Raw genomic sequence first — 20,725 nt, 5'->3', positions numbered from 1 at the left:
TTGCATAACCCAGAGATAAAGAAACTAACGAAGACAATTCAGCAATTGTCTTATCTGGGAAAAATATAATAAGATTATGTTTATAAAATATATAATGTTATATATAATGTTTATATATAATGTTATAGATACACATTATAATATTGGCTTTTGACAAATATTAAAATTGATTTATATGTGATGTTAAGGTAACTTTGTTAGAAAGATATTGGTTTTATTTCTGTTGTTAATTAAGCTTCGACATAATAGTGAAATAGCTATGCTTATGTAAAATGCCTGCTTGGATGGGATAATATCCCGTGAACACAGGATGAGGACACCTGCTACAGATATGCCAACTATCAGCACTCACCATCTGAAGGCAGTGTGGATCAAGGCCCAAAAACAGGAGAGGATAAGAATGGACTAAAAACCACAAGCGAGGAATCTAAAAAGGTGGGCACAAGGAGGAGCCATGCTAAACAATTCTTGGAACATGCAAACTAGTTTGGGTTATAAGTTTACTATGCATAAGGGTCTATGAATATGCAACAGGCTGATGTAATGGAAAAGGTATTTAAGGGGTATCCCTGAAGATAACTGTGTGGTCTTGGCTGAGTGCCAAGATGCACCTGGCCGAAATAACCTTTGCTCTGTGGTCCTTGTCTCCTATGGTCCTTTATTAAACTTTTTAAATTTTCACAGGAGAGTGAACAGATTTTTCACAGATCATAAGAAGACTGCAAATGTAGGCTAATGAGCATGAAAAGTAAGAAATCTATAAGCAGTAGAAGATTACTAATTAATGAAGAGAACTATGTATTTTATAGTCAATGAACATTAATTGCTTTGCTAAAGTGTATAAGTGATGGAAAGTTTTGGAAGTGTGCATGTATCACAGGTGGAGCTCCCCCATGCACCCAGTACTGTGAATAAAGTAATGCCACTCTCTAATATAAAGCTAGAGTTTCATTTATCCCGACGTTTGCGGTGACAGAGTCACCCTGGGGAATGGGACCTCTGTCCCAGCCAGACCCTGCTACGGGAGCGATGTTGTTGCACTCACTGGGCTGCCTGGCAGTATGCGAGAGCCCGGGACTGCCCCGGGGACTGCGGAGCACTGTGGGGACGCGTCTGCCACCTTGGGGAGGGCAGCTGGCACCACTTGACCCCCGAACTGCCTTCAGGAGTGGGCGCTAAGGTCCGGCATCAGGTTTGGCGGCTGCGTGGGGTCCCAGCTCTACCCCGGGAGGGGCCGTGGCAGGGGGGAGACACAGGTGTGGGAGGGCAGGTGTGAGCAGGGAGAGGTCCGGGCACAGGTGTGGCTCGGCTCTCCCAAACCGCAGGGCCAGAACGTAGCGGGCTGTCCTATGCCATCAGCGATGAGCAGCGATGAGCACAGTGCCCGGCTAGGAGCAGGGAGTCCCGGAGAGCGGTGTCCCGGAGCGGGGTGTCCCCGTCGGTGTCGCCGGGAAGGGACAAGCCCTCCCGATCTGTCACCTCGCGAGCGGCCCTGGACCTCCGAGCCGCCAGGGGGCGACGCATATCGCTGCCGCCATGATTTGTACTTCCGCGACGGGCCGGAAGCACTCGCCCTTTCTCGGCAGAGCGCAGCCATGGTGAGAGCGCGGTGGCGGGGCTCCCCGCCGCCATCCGCCGCCATCCCCCGCTCACCGCGGGCTGTGGCCACCCCCCCCGGGCGACAGGCGCGGGGGGGAGCCCGGCGCTTGAGTCCGGGGGACGGGAGTTGGAGGGAGCCGGGGAGGGATGGCTGGGGGGGGCAGGGCCTGGCGGCGGCCCGTAACACCCCTTAACACGTCCCGTCCTGTAGGCTCGCGGCCCCAAGAAGCATCTGAAGCGCGTGGCTGCACCCAAGCACTGGATGCTGGACAAGCTGACGGGCGTCTTCGTGAGTGCGGGCCCGGTTTGGGGTTAAAGCTGGGGTCGGGCGTGGGTTTGGGGTTGAGACTGGGGTCGGAGGTGGGGCTCGGGGTCGGGGCAGCCGCAGTCACATCAGGAGAAGTGTTCGGGTGCTGCGTGGGGGCGAGCGGTGAACAGGGGCAGTTGGACACGGCAGGAGGTGTCTGTTTAACGTTAGGGTCTTTGTGAATAGCGTTCGTGTTCCCCCGTTTGCAGAGGATGCGATGGGGTCGTTGGATGTTCTCTTTCAATCTGCCTATTGTGCTTTTCCACCTCCGGGTTGAGATGGATGGTTGTGCTCTGCTGGGGGCTGTGCTCTGTGAGGCGGGCAAGACACGGGGGAAACTGCTGTGAATACCAAGAACAGAGAGCTTCAGCCGGTCGCTGCTTTCGTGGCAGCTGCACTTTGTGCTGCTGCCCTTCTGTGCTCTTGCGGGGGCTCTTCGCGCTATGGTTTCCTTCTCTGGGGTGGTTGATGCTGCTTGAGCCTCCAGCAGAAACTTTCTGTCGGCAGGCACCGCGCCCATCAACAGGCCCGCACAAACTGAGGGAATGCCTTCCCCTTATCATCTTCCTGCGCAACCGGCTGAAGTATGCTCTGACAGGAGATGAGGTCAAGAAGATCTGCATGCAGAGGTTCATCAAAATAGATGGCAAAGTCCGCACCGACATCACCTACCCTGCAGGCTTCATGGGTGAGTAGGGTTGGGGCAATTCCTTAGGCAGCTCTTCTGTACTGGCAGGGGAGAGTTTTGTGGGGCTGGCATTATTTGAGGGATAAATTTCCCTGCTGGAGTTGAAGAAAAGATACGTATAAGCAGTTGTTGCTTAGTTTGGAATTGTGCACTCCAGTGAGTACCATAGTCATATAGTTGTAGCCTGTAAGTGCCTGCTTGACCTGAGTACGTTGCTGTTCAGATTCCAGCCTTCAGCAGTTTTTGCTAATTTGCAATCTGTTGCTGCAAAAGATGTGAGCCTGTGCTCAACGGCAAATCCCAGCCTCATCAGTCACGCCCTAAGTGTTGTTCAGCAGTTTCTCTTTCTTTTTAAACGTGAACTTCATCCCATGTTAGGGTCTTGGGTAATGAGTTGCTAACAGCTGCTGTTATATTTCCCTGTCTGCAATCAGATGTCATCAGCATTGAGAAGACAGGTGAGCATTTCCGCCTGGTGTATGATACCAAGGGTCGGTTTGCTGTTCACCGCATCACGCCTGAGGAGGCCAAGGTGAGGAGCTTTGATGTGGTGTAAGGGTGGGCCCAGTTGGGTTTGGTTGGGGCAGTGCTTCCTCTTTGGTATCTCCTGAATGAGAGACTCTGAAAGTTGTGGCTATGCTGCACTTGAGATTGGGGCTCTCAGAGTTGTGGTGAAGCCTGTGTCGGGGCGGGGGGAGGAGAATGGCTGTAGGGTCATTGTCTGGTGCTGGAGATGATGCTGTTTGCATCAGAGAATTTTGGGGTGGAGGGGAGTCTAGGCTATGGCAGCTAACAGTGACTAGAAACATGGAACTGTCTGTGACATAAAAGCCTTGAACTTCTTCCCAGAGTAACAAAACTGCGTACTCACCCCGGATGCTGGGGAGCAACTTCCTCGTGTGTCCCTTAACCCAGGCATGGTGTTCCTCAGTTGCAATGCTGTGCTGTGGTTTGCATCTCCTTTAAGGCAGATTGTGCAGGCATGTAGCTGTGGATGGCAGAGCTGGCTGTGCTGGAGCCAAGTGTGGTGTGGTTCTCCTTGTGATGTACTTCTCTGATGACTACTCTGTGTTGATCTGTGAGGTCCAGAGAGGCTGTGAGGGAGTTAGGGTGATAGGCAGGAGGTAAATCAGTGCCTTGGAGGGAACAGATCTCTGTTTGGTCCTGGAGAAATGCCTCTGTCTCTGTTGTGTGCCACGGGCTTCGGCGGGGAAAAAAGGGAATTGTCCTGGTAAAGACTTCCTTGTGAAAGTGCAGCCAGTGTTTGTGGGGAGGCTGAAGCTCAAGGTGGGTTGGTACTCCCAACAGCAAAGGTGTTTTGGGGTGGGGCTGTAGCAGAGCTGCATGGCAGCTGTTCAAAAGTAGTTACTGAGGCAGGGAGCTGGACAGGTCACTCTGTGGGCTCATGTTGTAAGCCCTGAGTGTCTGGGTGTTCTGCTGGCTGGTGGCTCTTAGAAGTACAAGAGTTCCTTAGTCCAAGGTACTGCTCGCTGCCTCAGCTGAGAGGTGTTGGGTTTTGTTTTGCAGTACAAGCTGTGCAAGGTGAGGAAGATCTTTGTGGGCACCAAAGGAATCCCTCACTTGGTCACTCATGATGCCCGCACTATCCGCTATCCAGACCCCCTCATCAAGGTGAATGATACGGTCCAGATTGACTTGGAGACAGGCAAGATCACAGACTTCATTAAGTTTGACACAGGTAGGTCTTGCATCCCATTAAAGCACTGGGTACAGTGCTTCCCCAGCGTGGAGAGTAGTCGAAATTAAATGCTAGGCATATTTGCACTGAAATAGAGAGGTAGCGGTGTCAGCCTTGGGAACGGGTTTGTTTCCCAGGAGCATGTCCACCTGGAGCTGGAGCAGGGGATTCTTCCTGCAGCAGAAACCATTTGGCAGGGTCTTGGCAGTTCTGAGACACCAGGTAGAAGTAGCGAGCTGGTGGAGAGGTGCTTCAGCAGTCACAGAGCTGTGAGCAGTGCTAGCATGGGTGGGATGGGAATGTGTGATATGGGCAGAGAGCCCACATGGAAGGACTTCACAACACGTGCCAGCTCTTGTCACACCCACACCTGTATTCCCTTACTCAGGTAACCTGTGCATGGTGACCGGCGGTGCAAACTTGGGCCGTATTGGGGTGATCACCAACCGGGAGAGGCACCCTGGGTCGTTTGATGTGGTTCACGTGAAGGACGCCAACGGCAACAGCTTTGCCACCAGGCTGTCAAACATCTTTGTTATTGGCAAAGTAAGGCTGTGGGGGAACTAAGCGGGGGGGCTCTCTTCTCTTGTGAGGGGCTGTGGTTCATGTGAAGGACGCCAACGGCAACAGCTTTGCCACCAGGCTGTCAAACATCTTTGTTATTGGCAAAGTAAGGCTGTGGGGGAACTAAGCGGGGGGGCTCTCTTCTCTTGTGAGGGGCTGTGGTTCATGTGAAGGACGCCAACGGCAACAGCTTTGCCACCAGGCTGTCAAACATCTTTGTTATTGGCAAAGTAAGGCTGTGGGGGAACTAAGCGAGGGGGCTCTCTTCTCTTGTGAGGGGCTGCTGGCTGAGGCAAAAGAGCCTTGCTGTTTCCTTGGGCAGCTGTCTTCCCACGCAGTGGAGCTTTGGTGCTGGCCTCAATTCTGACTCAGCTCCCTGTATTTTTTCCTGCTCTGGGAAGGGGAAGAAGCGTTTGCAACTTTAGCAATGACTGTTTTCAGGAAGCAGCCCTGAAACCTGAGAGCTGGGGGCTGAGCAGTGCTCCGACCTGGTGTGATCTGAGCAGCTGCTATCACTCCCGAGTGCCCCCCAGAAAGCCTCTGCTGTTTTGCCATCCCTGACAGGTTCTTTGTCCAGGTTATGGAGGGGCGGTGTTTGGGTTTTGGCTGAAGCGCATTCTTCAGTGATGTGACTGAAAGGCAGCTGTAGACCTGTGCATCCTTGGGCACCTTCCTTAGCGGCCTCTGCTGCACCAGTGCCATCACCATGTGTACCTGACCCTGCATGAGCAGGGGTGGGCTTGTGCTGCTTTCCCCCTTAGAGAGAGAGCTGTGTTCCTGTCTGTGTTTCCTGATGTGAAGTGGTTTCTTCTCTCTTGCTGCAGGGCAACAAGCCATGGATCTCCTTGCCCCGTGGAAAGGGCATCCGCCTGACCATTGCTGAAGAGAGAGACAAGAGACTGGCGGCCAAGCAGAGCAGCGGATAAAGTCCAGCTCAGGCTGGCTCTGGTGCTGTCAGTGTCTTAATTAAACTGTTTACTACATGGCTCTGACTGCTGGGGAGTGTCCTGGGGCTAGGGTGGGGAGCCATGCTGCCAGTGCCAGGCCCTGATCCCCAGGAGGTCCTGCTTCTCTGGGGAGACTGCTGGCAGTCTGAGCAAGTACCATAGCTTTATTCCAGAAAGGCAAGGAGGAAGGGTGCGAGAGCCTTCAGATTGCTCTGTCTTTCCCTGCGAAGGTGTTGGCACAAACACTCCTGGATGTGCAGGAGGAGCAAGGATATGGGGAGACCTAGTTGGGCTCTCCTGTAGCCAGTAGTGCCAGATCAGTTTGAGGGGCTAATCCAGCTTTGTTGACTTCAAGGGTGTTGGCACAAAGTGTCCAAGCGGGGCTGCTCTTCCATGTCTTTTCTGTGGAGGTGGAGGGTGCAAGTGATTACACTGACAGCCTGGACTAAGCGGGAGGGGAATGGGCTGCTGGGGACACGGAGCACCAGCCTGGCCTGCAGGATCCAAGGAGCTGGGGACTGGTTGTGGCTTTGGGAATGGCCCTGGAGGACAAGGTGGCCTGGTGTGGGTAGTGTGCCCAGTCAGGAGGGGCAGCCGCACAACTGGGCTGTGCCCGGAGGCATTGTAGGGACGGGGAGGCTGCGCCTGGGCATCGTGTGCAGACTGGGGCCACCAGGTCCAGGCAGGTATGGGCGCTGGAGCAATGCCAGTGGAGAAGCTGGAGTCATGGAGGCATAGAAGAGGCTGAGGGCACAACCTCTGCTCTGCTCTGCTCAGCCTGGGGAAGAGGAGTCCTGGGGCCTTTCCCACTGCCTGCCTGCATCAGCCTTGTGAGCACCTCTCTTCCAAGATGGGTGGGGCACAGATGTGCATGATTGCAGAATTGGCATCTTTTACTGGCTTCATCAGGTGTCCATGGTGAAATGTAATTGAGCCTCATGAAGTGTCTGCAGCCCGCTGTATTCTGCTGTTATGCTCAAAGGAAAGCTGAATGCTTGTGGCACTGCCCATGTTCCCTCAAGTGTTGTGTGCTGCTCCCTGCTGTGCAGGCTCAGAGCAGCAGCATCTCCACGGTCTTTAATGGTGCTGGCAGTGGGCTTGGTGCTTGGGCTGCCCTGTGATGCACAGATGTGAGCAGCCAGAAATGTGGGGAAAATCCCCACATTCTCATGCACAGAGCCAAAAGCAAAAGTCACTCAGTTTTAATGTTGTGAAAAAGCTTTAGAAAATAGCCAAATTGAGTATTTGGGAAAGTAAAACCCAAATGTTATACTAGCAAAAACTCCAAAACGGCAATGAAACCAACAGCTGGGGAAATTCCGGGTGAAATGTGTGCAGTTTGGGGGTGGGCATTGCAATGGATTATCCAGTGGGGGTCACTTTGCCAGATTAGGTTGCTTCGTGTGGGTTATCCCAAATGAACTGTCTGCTGAGCGTTTTCGCGGGTGGATCTGGTGTATGTTATCTGTGTTTCTCGTGCATCTCCCCGCCTCCCTCCGTGTCCTTTCCCCGCTCCTTTGTTGTGACCTCCCGCTCTCTGTCCCCCCCAGGCGGCCCCGCGGTGCTCCCCGGGCCGGGGCTCCGCCGAGGCGCCACCGTCCGGTCAGTAGCTGCTCCTGCAGCCAAGAGCCGCGAATGCGCGCTGACCGAAAAGGGCGTCTCTCCCTGCTGCCCCCCGCTGGCCAGACTGCCGCCCTGCGAGTAAAGAGCGAACCCGCGTGTGCGGGGCCGCGGGGGGAGCCGCCGCCCGGCGAGGACGCTCCGCTGCCGTCCCGCAGACACGATGGCGGCGGCGCTCGGAGTGCAAAGCGCGGAACTGCGGCGCCGGTACCGTCGCAACGCTGCTGCCGCCCAAGGTGTGAGTGCCCCTGGCGGCCGCTGCCGGGCCTGGTGCCCGCGCGGGTATTTGGGAGCGAGGTCGCAGAGCACCGGGCGTGGGCCCGAGCGGTGCCAGCGGCAGATGAGGCATGAGGTCGCGGCAGCGGTGAGATGACAGAAAGCCTCGGCGAATGCGGAAGAGCCGCCTCGGGGCCGCCCGGGATGGCTGGGAAGAAGCTGCAGCCCACCGCTGCCTGCCCAGGCGGAGGTGGCCACATCCCGAGGCCAGAGCTGGGCGTCTCTCCGTGTGGCCAGAGCTCCCCTGAGCCTCTCGACCGACCCTGTTCGCCTTGTGCCGCTGCCCTGCTCTAGCATCGCCCCTGAAACCTGCCCTATGTTCACTAGCCGCCCCAGGCGGCAGGTTGGCCGTCGAGGTGTCCCCCAGAACCCCCTGCAGAAGGAGGGATTTGTGCAAGGTGTCTCCTGTAGTAGATACAGTCGCTGCTCCTTCTTTCCCTCTGCCAGAGGCCGCAGCTGACCATCTGTGTCCATTCTTCCACACCTGCCTGGGGCTTGTGTGGGTCGTTAGTATTATATATTATAATATTGGCTTTTCACAAATATTAAAATTGATTTATATGTGTGATATTCAAGTAACTTTGTTAGAAAGATATTGTTTTTATTTCTGTTGTTAATTAAGCTTCGACATAGTAGTGAAATAGCTGATATAAGTATGCTTATGTTAAAATGCCTGCTTGGATGGGATAATATCCCGTGAACACAGATGAGGACACCTGCTACAGATATGCCAACTATCAGCACTCACCATCTGAAGGCAGTGTGGATCAAGGCCCAAAAACAGGAGAGGATAAGAATGGACTAAAAACCACAAGCGAGGAATCTGCATGCTCTAAAAAGGTGGGCACAAGGAGGAGCCATGCTAAACAATTCTTGGAACATGCAAACTAGTTTGGGTTATAAGTTTACTATGCATAAGGGTCTATGAATATGCAACAGGCTGATGTAATATAAATGGTTTATAAAGGGTGTTTCCAAACAAGCAGGTGTGGTCTTGGCTGAGTGCCAAGATGCACCTGGCCGAAATAACCTTTGCTCTGTGGTCTTTGTCTCCTGTGGTCCTTTATTAAACTTTTTAAATTTTCACAGGAGAGTGAACAGATTTTTCATATTAGTGTCACTGAAACTGCCGGAAAAACAACAACTCTTCAAAGTTTTTAGTTAGAGAATCAAGTAATTCCTTTATTCTGGCCAGGATGTTCTTCTGGCCAGGATGTGCAAAAGAAATAATTTCATCCACACATTACCCGGATTGTGCAGAGAAAATAATTCCATGACTCAGCTCTTTACTCGATTTTTCATGTATTTTATACAGCCATAGAAATTAATTGGTTCAATCTTTATTATTCCCAAGTTGCAGAGTTCTTAATATTTGGTTGCCTATTGGATACGGATTTCTTCACCTTCGATGCTAATTAGGTTTTTATTCTTATCTCTGTTTTCCCCGACCAGGTGTCTCTGACCATGCCAGGGGTGATGTCTGAAGTTGACAGTCATTAATGGTCGTTAATGGTTATTTCCTTTTGTGTATCTTCTGAGCTACTTCCAGTCCCTTGAGTTGTTAAGGTCATCAGACCTCACCTGGTGAACCAGTCCCCTGAAAAGAAACTTCAGTTCTCTTCTCCCCAGGCAAAGGTGAGCTAAACTGACTAAAGTTACATTAAAATTAAAAAATTTTACACGAAAAATAGAAACTGTATATAATTTCCAATGTTAGTACCTTACTCCCTGCAGGGCACAGGTTGTAGAAGGGACACTTGAAGGATGAAGGATGAGCACTTACTGGCTCAGAGAGGAGCTGCTGTAGCAGAGACTGGAGAGGCCATAAAAAAAGCAACTGCATGGGGCAGTTGCAAATGGAAAAGCTTGGTGCTGAGGAGGTGTGGCATGGCAACACCTGACCTCCAATGAAGTTACTTCAGTAGCAGTGTAACTGATTCCATGCAAAGTTCGTGACTTTGGAATGCTGGTAAAGTTAAAAGGTGGGAACTCTTCCCTGTGGTGCAAGCTCATAGAAATGAACAGCCTCACTTCTCTGTCAGGTTAATGATTTGGTTATTTTAAATATCAATAATTGCATTACTCTCCAACACACATACCCAGGTATCGAATTGATGCTGTGCATTTCATGTGCTCAATTCACATTTATTCCCTGAGGCTACCGATGAGTCAAGGATTTTTTACTTTGATCCACAGAGGTGAAATATTCTGTCTGACAAGCTCTTGGGCTCTGGTAGCACTTGGCAATGCAGCTCATTACACAAATCATTGCTCTAATTTTTCACCTTGGCACAACTCAAGCCCAGTCTGCCAGAAACAGCTCCTGTAGAGTTGCTATTCTGCTTCCTATGTCCCTTTGTGCCTGAAACTTCCTGCTGGCTCTGTGGTCAGAGCAGTGCTCAGCCCAGGGAGATGCAGAGGTGCAGATAAATACCTTTTGTTTCAGCCTTGTATGCAGGTTAATGGGAGCTGGGAGACACCTGCTGCTTCGTGCCCAATTGCCTGGGAGGCGCTCAGTGTGCCATCACTACAGAGAACCAAAGATGTTCAGGAACACTGGCTGATGTTCACAACAGCATACAACTAGTAGTGTTAGCGATTGATCTGGTGTTTCTACAAGAAAAAAGTGTGAAAAACACCTTCACTCTCCTGTGAAAATTTAAAGAGTTTAATAAAAGACAATAGGAGACAAAGACAGTAAAGCAAAGATTATAGCCAGGTGTGTCTTAGCCCTCAGCCAAGAGTACACTGTCATCTTCGGGGATACCCCTTAAATACCTTTTCCATTACATCAACCTTGTGAAATATGCCAATCACTTGTTTTGAAATTTTGAAAGTTTAATAATAATAAAATGGTTATAAAAATAGTATACAAATTAGAGCAATAAGAATTTGGACAATCAGAGTTAGGACAATAAAAGACAATAAAAGCAAAGAATACGAACATTCAGATGTTTTCCTAAAAAAGCATAACTCACTAACAAAGGATTCACTCTTAAAAGCAATAGCCTGTTGCCTATTCATACATCTCATACATGATTCAAAAACTCTTTTCAAACAAAGGGTGTTTTCTGGTTATGGTTCAACTTCCCCCACTTCATCTTGTAAATCGTGTCAGACTCCATGAAGTGTGCAAGGAGACTAGTTCTTCACAATAAGGAGACAATAATTCTGTCTTTTCTGGATTTTAGTGTCTTGTTGCTGTTATCTCTGTGCAAAGAATTTCTTGATTATGTCATCTCTTTCTTGAGCTAGTTAAAAAGTATCTTACGTAGCATAGTTTCTATTTTAACATTATATTATAACCTAAAACTATATTTAACACACTACTTAAGAAAATTAATACAGCATAACTTTCTAACATAACACATATAATATTCATTTTAATATTTGCAAAAAGCCAATAATAAAATACTCATTTTTCACAACCTGTTGCATATTCATAGACCCTCATGCATATCCATAAACTAGTTTACATTTTCCAGGAACCATTTTACATGGCCTCTCCTCGGGTCTACCTTTTTAGTACATGTGTATTTCTTGGCTTTGGTTTTGGCTCCTCCTTGTCACTTCCAGTTTGGGCCTTTGTCCATACTTTCTTCAGACAGCAGATGCTGATAGTTGGCGTATCGATAGCAGGGTCCTCATTGCATGTTCACTGGATGTTATCCTGACCAAACAGACAGTTCACTCATAGCTACCAGCTGCCACTACTACTATGTCTATGTTTCTGTTAATAGCAGAAATAAAAGCAAAATTATTTTAACATTATGCATACAACATTCATGTAGAGAGCATTTTGGGCAGACACTGGATAGAAGCAAGCTGCACAACCCTGCATACCTGCTTGATAGCAGAGACATGCTGCCCTTGGGCAAACAATATAAAGAAGTTTTGCCAAGATGTACCCCAAGAAGAAGGATGTGAAGCAGGATGTTCTAAGGATGTGAAGAGAAGATATGGGGCAGGACATTCTGCTAACAGTTTTACCAAGCTATGCTACGTGACCAAAGATACATTAGCTCTTTTGTCTTATACATAATACTTTGTAACCAGTTATATGCATTCTCAGGTCACAGAAACCTGTATTAACATATAAATGTACCCCCAGATTTTAAATAAATTGAGCATTGATCACTACCTCTATGAGGATTTATCTCTGACTACGGAGGGCTCCTCTCTCTCTCCCCCCATCTCTCTCTCTCCCTATACCTATACCTTCCCCTCCTTTACACTCATCCTGGTATTTACGAAAAGCTAACAACATAATATGTATTTATAACAAAAGCTTAGATCAGGAATTGTCACTCTGCTGTGAGCTCTGGTCCCCTGACCAGGGGCTGCTCCTGCAGCTTTGGGTGCACTCTTTTCCCCAGCTTTCTGCCTGTGACCGGCTGCCTTTGTAAGCTCATCAGGAGCAAAACTCTCTGTTCATTTGCCCAGTTGTGACTGGACAACTCTAGCAGTTTATTGTAGAGATTAGGTCAGTCCGTTGTTCCGATGCTCCATGGTATAAAATCACTTCTGCTGTTCAAGCCAATGTTATAAATAAAGTGGACTTTCGTAGGCAGGGTTATGAATTGTTAATGATGTAATTTAATTCTGAATTGTTAATTACTGTAATAGATTGTGATAGCTAATTTATGTAGTAAGTTATGAAGTAATAACTTATAGAGTTAAATGTACTGTAGTATAAATGTGTGCCCACTAGAGGGGGGTGGTGGAATGAGTGGGGGAATTTTCTAGAAAAGCTACCTCATGAGATGATGACATTAATATGAACTATGATTGGAAGACTAGCCAGCCAATGAAGCTTCATGTTATATATATAGAGTTAATTAATGCTATTTATATGTATGTGTATATAAAATATTGTAAAAATCCAACTCATATCTTTGACCACCCTGGCTGGGAGCAGAGTCTTATTTCTATTCAGTTAGTTCCCGGACAACGTTAAAGATAATATCAAGTCCGTTAGCTTAAGAATGAAGTCTTCCTGGACCATGAGCATCGACTTCCCAGGAATGCTTGAGCCTTTCACGAGGACCTGCACCTGGAGCAGATTGCATCTGTCATCTCGAATACTGGCACCACTCGGTTGCATGTGAAAGACGGCTACCCAGAAGAAATTCAGACAGCCATCTGGACACCTGGACCGGCTTTTGTATCCGTATGGTCTCAGTTATATGTGTGAAAGCAGGCTATTCTGGAGAAGCTCAGACAGCCATTTGGACACCTGGACTGGCTTTTATGTCTTTATGGTCCCAGTTCTACATGTGAAGGGACACAAAAGGACATTCTGTCATTTCTGCCCCAGGCAGAATACACAGGATATAAACTGGCTGTATGAGACAGTCGGGGTGAACCACTGAGGATACGCTGGCACTCTGTCAGTTGGATCCAAGTTCACCCAGCGCCAAATTCCAGAGTTGACGCTGCCTTGGCTGTGGTGGGTTTTTCGAAATTATATTTTGTTATTGATCTAATAAATCTTTGTTAAATTTTTTTATAATTTGGCTTCAGATTTTTTCATTTATAACACTCAGAATTCTTGAATAATTGGCCAGGAATGCACCATCTTATGGACCAACCAGCAACCAGGAAAAGGACCGATCAACAAGTGGATTGAAACCACAGCACCTGGTGCCTTTCTGGGAAACCCATGTCCAAGGAAACTCCTTGTGTTGCACAGTTTGTTATTTGTTTCTCTGATTTGCCGCAGGCTTACCCTGAGGTCTCATCTTCAGTTGTCTTGATTTTTAATAAATAGGCCCAAACCTTTTAAAGGATCTTGCCCTCATTTTGCCTGTTTATATCATCCAACATTGTAACACAGTGCAAAAATAGGTTTTCTGTATGGCTGGCATGGACTTCTATCTGATAAAACCCTCTCTCTTTGCTCCTGAGGTGAGCACTTGCTCTGTTTGCAGCATCTTCTACAGTAAGGGATCATTGCAATGGTAGTAGTAGGAGTGGATGGTGTGAACACACTTGTGAATACTAGTCTGGGAAGGTGGATTGTTGTTCAGGGTAGGTCAGTTAGTTTTGCATCAGTCAGTCCTGCTAGAACTTAAGATTCAGAGGCAAAAATAGAAGAGAAAACCTTTGTGTTTGTATTTACCCTTATTACTACACACCGAATGATGAAGTATGGTGTCACAGATGTTGGGGGTGGCGTCACAAACAGACGCGACACCTGCCCTCCCGTGTTCCAGTGTTGCCAGGAGCCGGGCCCGGCCCCTCACACCGAGTGCAGCTTCCCCGCAGCTAGGACGTTCTTCTCGCATTCCTGCAGCGCTCCCACGGCTCTATGTCATCGCTGGGGCAGGCCGAGGTGGCGGAGCAGACTCTGCTCGTAGGGAACTTGGAGAGCCGGGTCAGGGAGGAGATCCTCTACGAGCTCTTCCTGCAGGTAGCAGATGGGTACCCTTATATATGGAAACGCTGTTCTAATGCTTGAGAAGAAAAATTCGACCAATGGGATGTTCAGTTAGGAAAGCTGGACCACATGCTCTCCAGAGGTCCCTTCAAACCCCGACCTTTCAGTGACAGTGTAGAAACACAAAGTAGTTGGACTTGTTTGAAGCCCAAGCTTAATTCCTGCCTGTTTTCAAGATTAAACAGCAGTCTCCTGTATAACTGTAAACTGTAAATGTGAGCTTAAGAAGTCTATCTTCTTAGGGGACATGAGCAATACAAGACAAAATGTAAAAGTTATAAAGATGGTCTTAGAACACAGCTTTGCATTATTCTTCTGCATAATCTGCAGCAGCCATCCAACTGCCAGCTTTTATCTGGGTCGTTAGGTCATCCCAGTAGCTTGTCTTTTCCCCTTGTTTTATCTTGTTTTCATTCCCTTTTGCTGCAACTGCCTATGCTTCTCATTGTAGTCTTGCCCTGTCATTGAAAATATCCAGTTCAATATTCCTGCTATGGCATAGTCCTGAACGTGCATCCTTGACCTCTAGCTCTTCCCCTCCATCAAATGATGAGCAAGTATCTACTGCTACTTCTAAACTATTAATATTTTTATTATGAACTGGAGGGTAACTTTTGTTATGGAGTCAGCAAATTATTCTTCCCCTTTGGGAAACTAATTATTATGGTATGTTATTCTAAAAATAATAAAAATTCTGGTTATGAAAGATTAAACATGAATTAAACATTTAACATTTCTGGAGCTGATTTTTGTTCGTAGAAGGCTCAGAATTTGAGCTTTGGGAATGTGGAGAGACATTTTCAAAGTAAGAAACTTGCGGTTTCTGACTATGGCTGAAGAGAAATAGTTAAATATTCAAAACACAATGAAGTGTCAGTTTCTCCTAAATAATATAAATTTCTTTCAGGCTGGACCATTAACCAAAGTGATGATTTGTGAGGACAAGGAAGGAAAACCTAAGTCTTTTGGATATGTCTGCTTTAAACACAAAGTATCAGTGCCTTATGCAAAAGCTCTGCTGGATGGAATCCATTTGTATGGAAGACCAATTACCGTGCAGTATTGGAGGGGTATGTTTTGTAGTCCCAACAGTAAAGTTTAAGTGTAAATGTTTATACTTTTTTAAGAACAGTTTTGAATCCTAAAGCCTTTTACAAAGATAACAATTTGCAGTTGGAAAATTAATTTTTTTTGTTAAGAAACACAGACTTCTGTGGCTTTTGCATAGGGAAGGATTCAGTCTTTGTATTTTTTGTTTACTAAGAGAATACAATAGATTGGTTCAGAGCATCATAACTTGCAAGCTGTGTCAGACATTGCTGTATGGAAAACAGCAATCCAGGTTTTCATGCCAGATTACACTTAGGAATTGGGGTGTAACTTTACCTTTCAGTCTGACAGAAAAAATTGATTCAGTGTGACCAGCCACTATTGAGCTCTTGGATAATTTTTAGACTAAACCCACAGAATTATCAGTGCTTTTGTTTTAAAGGGAAGAGACTGTAGTTCATATTATATTCTTAATTTTATGTATATGGAACTAAACCTTCAAGCAAGCCAACAATCAGGCATCGTTTGCAACCCAGACATTAAGGACTCATGTTCCTTTTGTGCCATTGCTTCCTTCAAAGGCTCTACAGAGCAGTTGCTGGGTTTAAGCAGAACGGCTATGGTTCTTAAAATCAGAAGCATCTCCTGTGTCTGTAACTGGGTGATGATATTGTTCTTGATTACTTCAACAACCCTGATTTGTGCTTCTGTAAGTAAATAAATGAAAAATGAACATTTTCAAGCTGTAAGATGCTATTGATTATCTGCCATAAAATGGCACCATACCTTTGTATACTACCTTAGATTTACTAGCAGACTACAGATGACACAAAACACTTTCTGTGGTTTTTAACTGGTTAATTGAATTGTCATAACTGAATAATCATTATGCTTATCTTATCTCCAGGGAGTTCTCCCTCACCAGAACTAGACAGTTGTACAGATGGTTTTGAACACCATATTGACTTAGAGTCTCCTGCAGACAGGTAACAAAGATCACCTGTGAATGAACCTTATGATCATATTTAAAAAAAAATTGTACAAAGAGAGTTGATGTGGTAGAGCAACTTCGAGGTTTTTCATCAAAACAGCATCTTGCCATTGCGTCCTTACCAATGGCTCAAGACAGGCTGCAGTTAATGTTTGGTTGTTAAGCTTACCAGATGATTAGTTAGATTCAATTTTCCATACTTTATTTGTTTCTGCAGTGTTCAGGACTATGAGAACATACTGAACCCTGGGTTTTGTACTAACAATGTTTCCAGTTGTTGTATAACAAAATCTGACAAGTCTTTTTTTAACCCCACCAAGTTTACACCTGCATTTTTTGTGTGTATAAGCACAAGCAGTTGTCATATACATATGAATGCACAGTTATAAACCTGTTATAATGGAAGTCTGAACGGTCCAGATTCAGTATTTAAGCCGAATTCCCATGGTGAAATCTAGTATCGTTTTGTGCATGCGCATAAGAGGATTGCTCATTAATTAAGCCTTTGGGTATATTTCATTTGTTTTATCTTTATTTTTCATGTAAATCCTGTTGCTAATATCCCAATTGTCCTCTTGGATATTACCATTACAGCCCAAGAGTTAAGTCTCAGTACTCTGATCAGCAGTATGTGGTGGACATTCAGTCTTTGTACATTGGCTTGTTTTTTCTTTAGGCATCAAGAGCTTTCTGGAAATTCTCCATTTCCTGTTACTCCTTTGCCAGTGAACAACAGTTTACTTCATGGTCACCCTGGCTTTCAAGAGGTGGTGAGTTAGTGTTAGAAGTTAAAAAATTTGGGAGCGTTTTTATGGAGCTGAATGCATTTTGCATTTCTGCAAAAACCAGTGCTTGCTTTAGATCTCAAAATGTGCCATAAGCACAATATTAGGACACTTCAGGATCCTCTAATAACAGGAATCTACCAAACCAAGCTATTTTCTTCCTGCAAGAATATCTTAAACGTATATAGGTTAAGAAAGCTAAAAACAGTGAAGTCTACAAAACACTCTCCTGCACTGTGTTCCCAATGCTGGGACAAGTTGACCTCATTGGACTACAACCATGCAAGAACAGCTTCTTCACATACAGCTAATAGGGAAACCTCTTAGTTCTTCTCAATTCAGACATGTCCAGCAGAATGTGTTAAAACTAATCTAAAACTCAGTGAATCACCAATGCCCAAGTTCAGGAAACAACAGTTTGAGAGTTTCTGGCCTAAACCTTCACATGCCAGTGTAGATCTTTCCTTCATTATTTACTTTCACAGCAGTAGATGACAAGAACCCACACTTCACTTCTCCTCTACAAGACTGGTGCATCAGACCATTATCACCCTAAATCTCTTGTCTGAGATAGTCTACAAAGCAAGGAAGCTGGTCTCTTCAGGTAGAAATCTGTTCATCAAAACTACTCCCCAAACACATAATGAAGCTTCTGAATCTGATGAGCCCGTGGACTGATAGGACTGAAGAAACCCAGCCTTTAACATGAGGTACCAGCTGTGGACAGTCCTGCTCACCAAGTCTGACTGGGGACTTGTCACCCTGATTGTTTTAGATTTTCTAAGCCTTCTGATGTTGACATTCTTGTAGAGAACTTTCTCACACACTTTCTGTAAATAGCACATTGTTTTGCATTCTTTTATGGAGGAGGAGAACTTTGATGGACTGTTGGTTTGTCCAGTGTCATTGGAGAGGTGGCACTGTCCCCTCTAATCCACTGTCACTTTTGGAAAACTATAAATGTTGGAGTCAGAAAATAAACTCCCCTTTTGCTCTTCACCTTGAGAGCAGTGGTGTGTGCTCGTGTTCTTTCGTGTTCCATAGCGACAGGGACTGACTGACCAGCCCTTGGAGCTAGAGAGGGGGCAGTCTAGGTCAGTTACCCTTGTTGGCTGCAGTCTGAGCATGAAAATGGAGAGCATCTATTCTCCATCTATGGGGTGGGGGCCTGCCCTCCCATCTTCCCATGCTGTGCCCTGAGAAGAGCTGGTACTTGTATGAACTTGTCCATCTCCTCCACTCCCTTTTGAAGGCTCAAGTGCACCATTTTACCCTCTGTGCTTGCTGATGAACCTACTCCTCAGTAACAAGGCAGTAGACCAGCACACACAACAAACTTCATCCCATTTTCTGCTTGCCAGAGAGAGGATGGTATTGAAGTGTGTTTCACGTGATAGTTTGTTGAAGCATCAGCAGAACGTGTCTCATCACTAGTATGCCTTAACAAATCTACCCCACCTTACCTTGGCAGGTTGCTCACTTGGGAATCTTTCAATGTCCTTGTTGGAATGCTTAGTTCCACAACAACTTTAAAATTCATTAAACCAGGTTTGAAGAACTTGCAGATGTGCACACCTTTACAGTACCAACAGGCACTGCAGTTACAAATATTTATCAAATAGAGACAAAGAAATGAAAGGAATACCACGTTTGTTTGCCCTATGTGAGGACTACCTGGCAATTTAGCCTTAAATCAGGTTGTCTCTGTTCTAACCTTGCCATGAAAAATTTTTCTACTTTCCTGAACTATACTAGTTGTTGTCATAAAATAGCTTTTCTCTCAAGCATTCTGTGTTTTTTATAGTTTGTCAGTATTTTAATTGATGAAGTCATGATGCATGCAAAATGAAGTTCTTTAAAATTTCATCTTCACAATGTAAACAACTCAAGTTTCTATTTTTCTAAATGTACCATGTTCTGGCATAGCAGTATACAGAAACTTTATTAGCAGTACCTTCAGACTTATACTTTTCTCCCTATCAGAATCAAACCGCAGAATTCAAGACTGCACGGAGTTATCCTGAATTTGCCACATCCAAGTGACTGTGAAGTGCAGCAAGCAGGATGAAAGAAAGACCAAAATGGCAAAGCTGTGACAATGACTAGTACTGAAGAGAATAAAAGGTGACAAAGACACTGTGGCCAAAACGGGGTGGGGGGAAAAAAACCAAACCCCAAGAAAAAGGCATATTAATACTGTATATTTTTTATTATTATATTTGCTTTCATCTTTAAACTTTATTAAAGAAGGAATGTTCAAGAGTCAGTGTATTTTTGAAATGCATTATGCATACAAACTTAGAATATCCTGAGTCAGAAGGGTCATGGTGTCCACCCTGACACGCATGCTCCATGCTGTCCCCCCCTTCTCATCCCCTCCCAGGACACCAGCCCCCTGGGGAACAAGTTCTCCCCAAAACCCTACCAGAGCCCACTGAAACTGCAAGGTCTGGCTTTTGTGCCCCTTCTACACTGCCTGCCACAACTGAAAGGAGTGTGGCTGGCTCCACTGTACTTGCAATGGTCCTTTAAGTAGCTACAAATTTCACGGGCCCAGCTACATCAACCTCTTACCTTTACTTATCCTCAATAAAAGGCATTGATTTGAAATAAATTCACAGAACAATTAGTTGGTGGTTGGGAAGAAGCTTTGGAGATCATCTAGTCCAATCACGCCACCAATGTATGGTATATGCTGGTATGGTATATGATGGTATATTGCAAAGCATGAAAATCAAGACTAAAATGCTTCGTTATTTTTATTTCTGTGCAAAATGTTAAATGGCTGAAACAAACGATAAACATGCCATCCCTAGAATTAAGAAAAAAACCCAACCAATTAAATTATTAGATGATGCATTAAGTGCAAAAGCTGTTCCACGTGCTTAGATCTATGCTTTGGCTTCAATTTGGATTGAAGTAACGTGTAGGAATGCATCTCCTTTTTTCACTATGAGAACAGTCAGCATTGTGCGGAGAGCAGTTAAGCAGTGCCTGTCCTTGGAAGTTTTCAGACCAGGTTGGATACAGCCCTGAGCAACATGGCCTAACATAATTCCTAATCCTGCAGTGACTGGACTAAAAACTACCTGAGGTCACTTCTAACAGGAATGATTGTATTCTGACATAGTATTGTGACAGAATCACTCCTAGTAACAATCTACAAGCATTTTGGTTCGAAGGTTCACCGTCACTTATTTCCTTAGACAAAATACCCCCAGCTGGTATCTGATAATTTACAAGCAAGCGTGCATTTGAAACCAAACTTTGTTGGAACTAAGTTAGACTCTTACACTATCAAGTGTCAAGAGCCTGAAGTACGATTCAGCAAGGACCTTAAAAACCAGAAAACAGACTGAAAAGTGTACAAAACCTTATACTTGGACACGAAGAACCTTTTAAATATACATTTTACATTAAGTATACTGTGAGAATGATTAAGATCTAATTTTTGATGAACCATCAAGTGTATCTTTACACTGGGAGCAAGAAGGTCAATAGGCAAATGTCCCTTTCCTGCCTACTAGGCATTTTTGCATTCCTCATGGACTGAACGCAGCGCATTGAGGGCTTCCACTGTCACTGTGAGCTTTCCAATTACTGCACTGGCATCTTGTGAATCGAAAACTAGAAAGGAAACATCAGAAACCAGCATTAGCTACTCAACTTAAGATTTCACTTTTGTTTTGATAGTTTTCTTTAGTGTTTGGACAGATTAAAACGCAACTAGCATATGCTTAAAAAAAAAAAGAGAGAAACA

General features: G+C 45.8%; 2 protein-coding genes across 4 annotated transcripts in view; one reads left to right on the top strand and one right to left on the bottom strand.

Annotated features, from left to right (window-relative positions):
- The first annotated feature begins 1,541 nt into the window (after positions 1-1,541).
- RPS4X (ribosomal protein S4 X-linked) lies at positions 1,542-5,842 on the top strand. The gene is made up of 7 exons (XM_084212815.1): positions 1,542-1,598; positions 1,811-1,888; positions 2,414-2,594; positions 3,029-3,126; positions 4,122-4,293; positions 4,682-4,839; positions 5,682-5,842. The coding sequence occupies exons 1-7, from the start codon at positions 1,596-1,598 to the stop codon at positions 5,781-5,783; spliced, it is 792 nt and encodes a 263-aa protein (XP_084068941.1). The 5' UTR covers positions 1,542-1,595; the 3' UTR covers positions 5,784-5,842.
- A 13,561-nt stretch (positions 5,843-19,403) lies between these two features.
- RPGRIP1L (RPGRIP1 like) overlaps positions 19,404-20,725 on the bottom strand; it is a 45,789-nt gene continuing 44,467 nt past the window's right edge. For all 3 annotated transcript variants that reach the window (XM_084212904.1, XM_084212905.1, XM_084212906.1), the window contains one exon: positions 19,404-20,592. In XM_084212904.1, the coding sequence (XP_084069030.1) occupies positions 20,489-20,592 (104 nt within the window). In that variant the 3' untranslated portion in view covers positions 19,404-20,488. The remainder of the gene's footprint in view (positions 20,593-20,725) is intronic.

The sequence above is a fragment of the Fringilla coelebs genome, assembly GCF_963513975.1.
Source record: "Fringilla coelebs genome assembly, chromosome: 11".
Classification (NCBI taxonomy): Eukaryota; Metazoa; Chordata; class Aves; order Passeriformes; family Fringillidae; genus Fringilla; species Fringilla coelebs.
This window is presented reverse-complemented; position numbering and strand designations above follow the sequence as displayed.

Bases quoted from the DNA above. Each gene is read 5' to 3' on its own strand.
- RPS4X (XM_084212815.1), top strand. The intron at 1,889-2,413 runs GTGAGTGCGGGC...TTCTGTCGGCAG, and splicing joins ACAAGCTGACGGGCGTCTTC to GCACCGCGCCCATCAACAGG. The intron at 4,840-5,681 runs GTAAGGCTGTGG...CTCTTGCTGCAG, and splicing joins ACATCTTTGTTATTGGCAAA to GGCAACAAGCCATGGATCTC.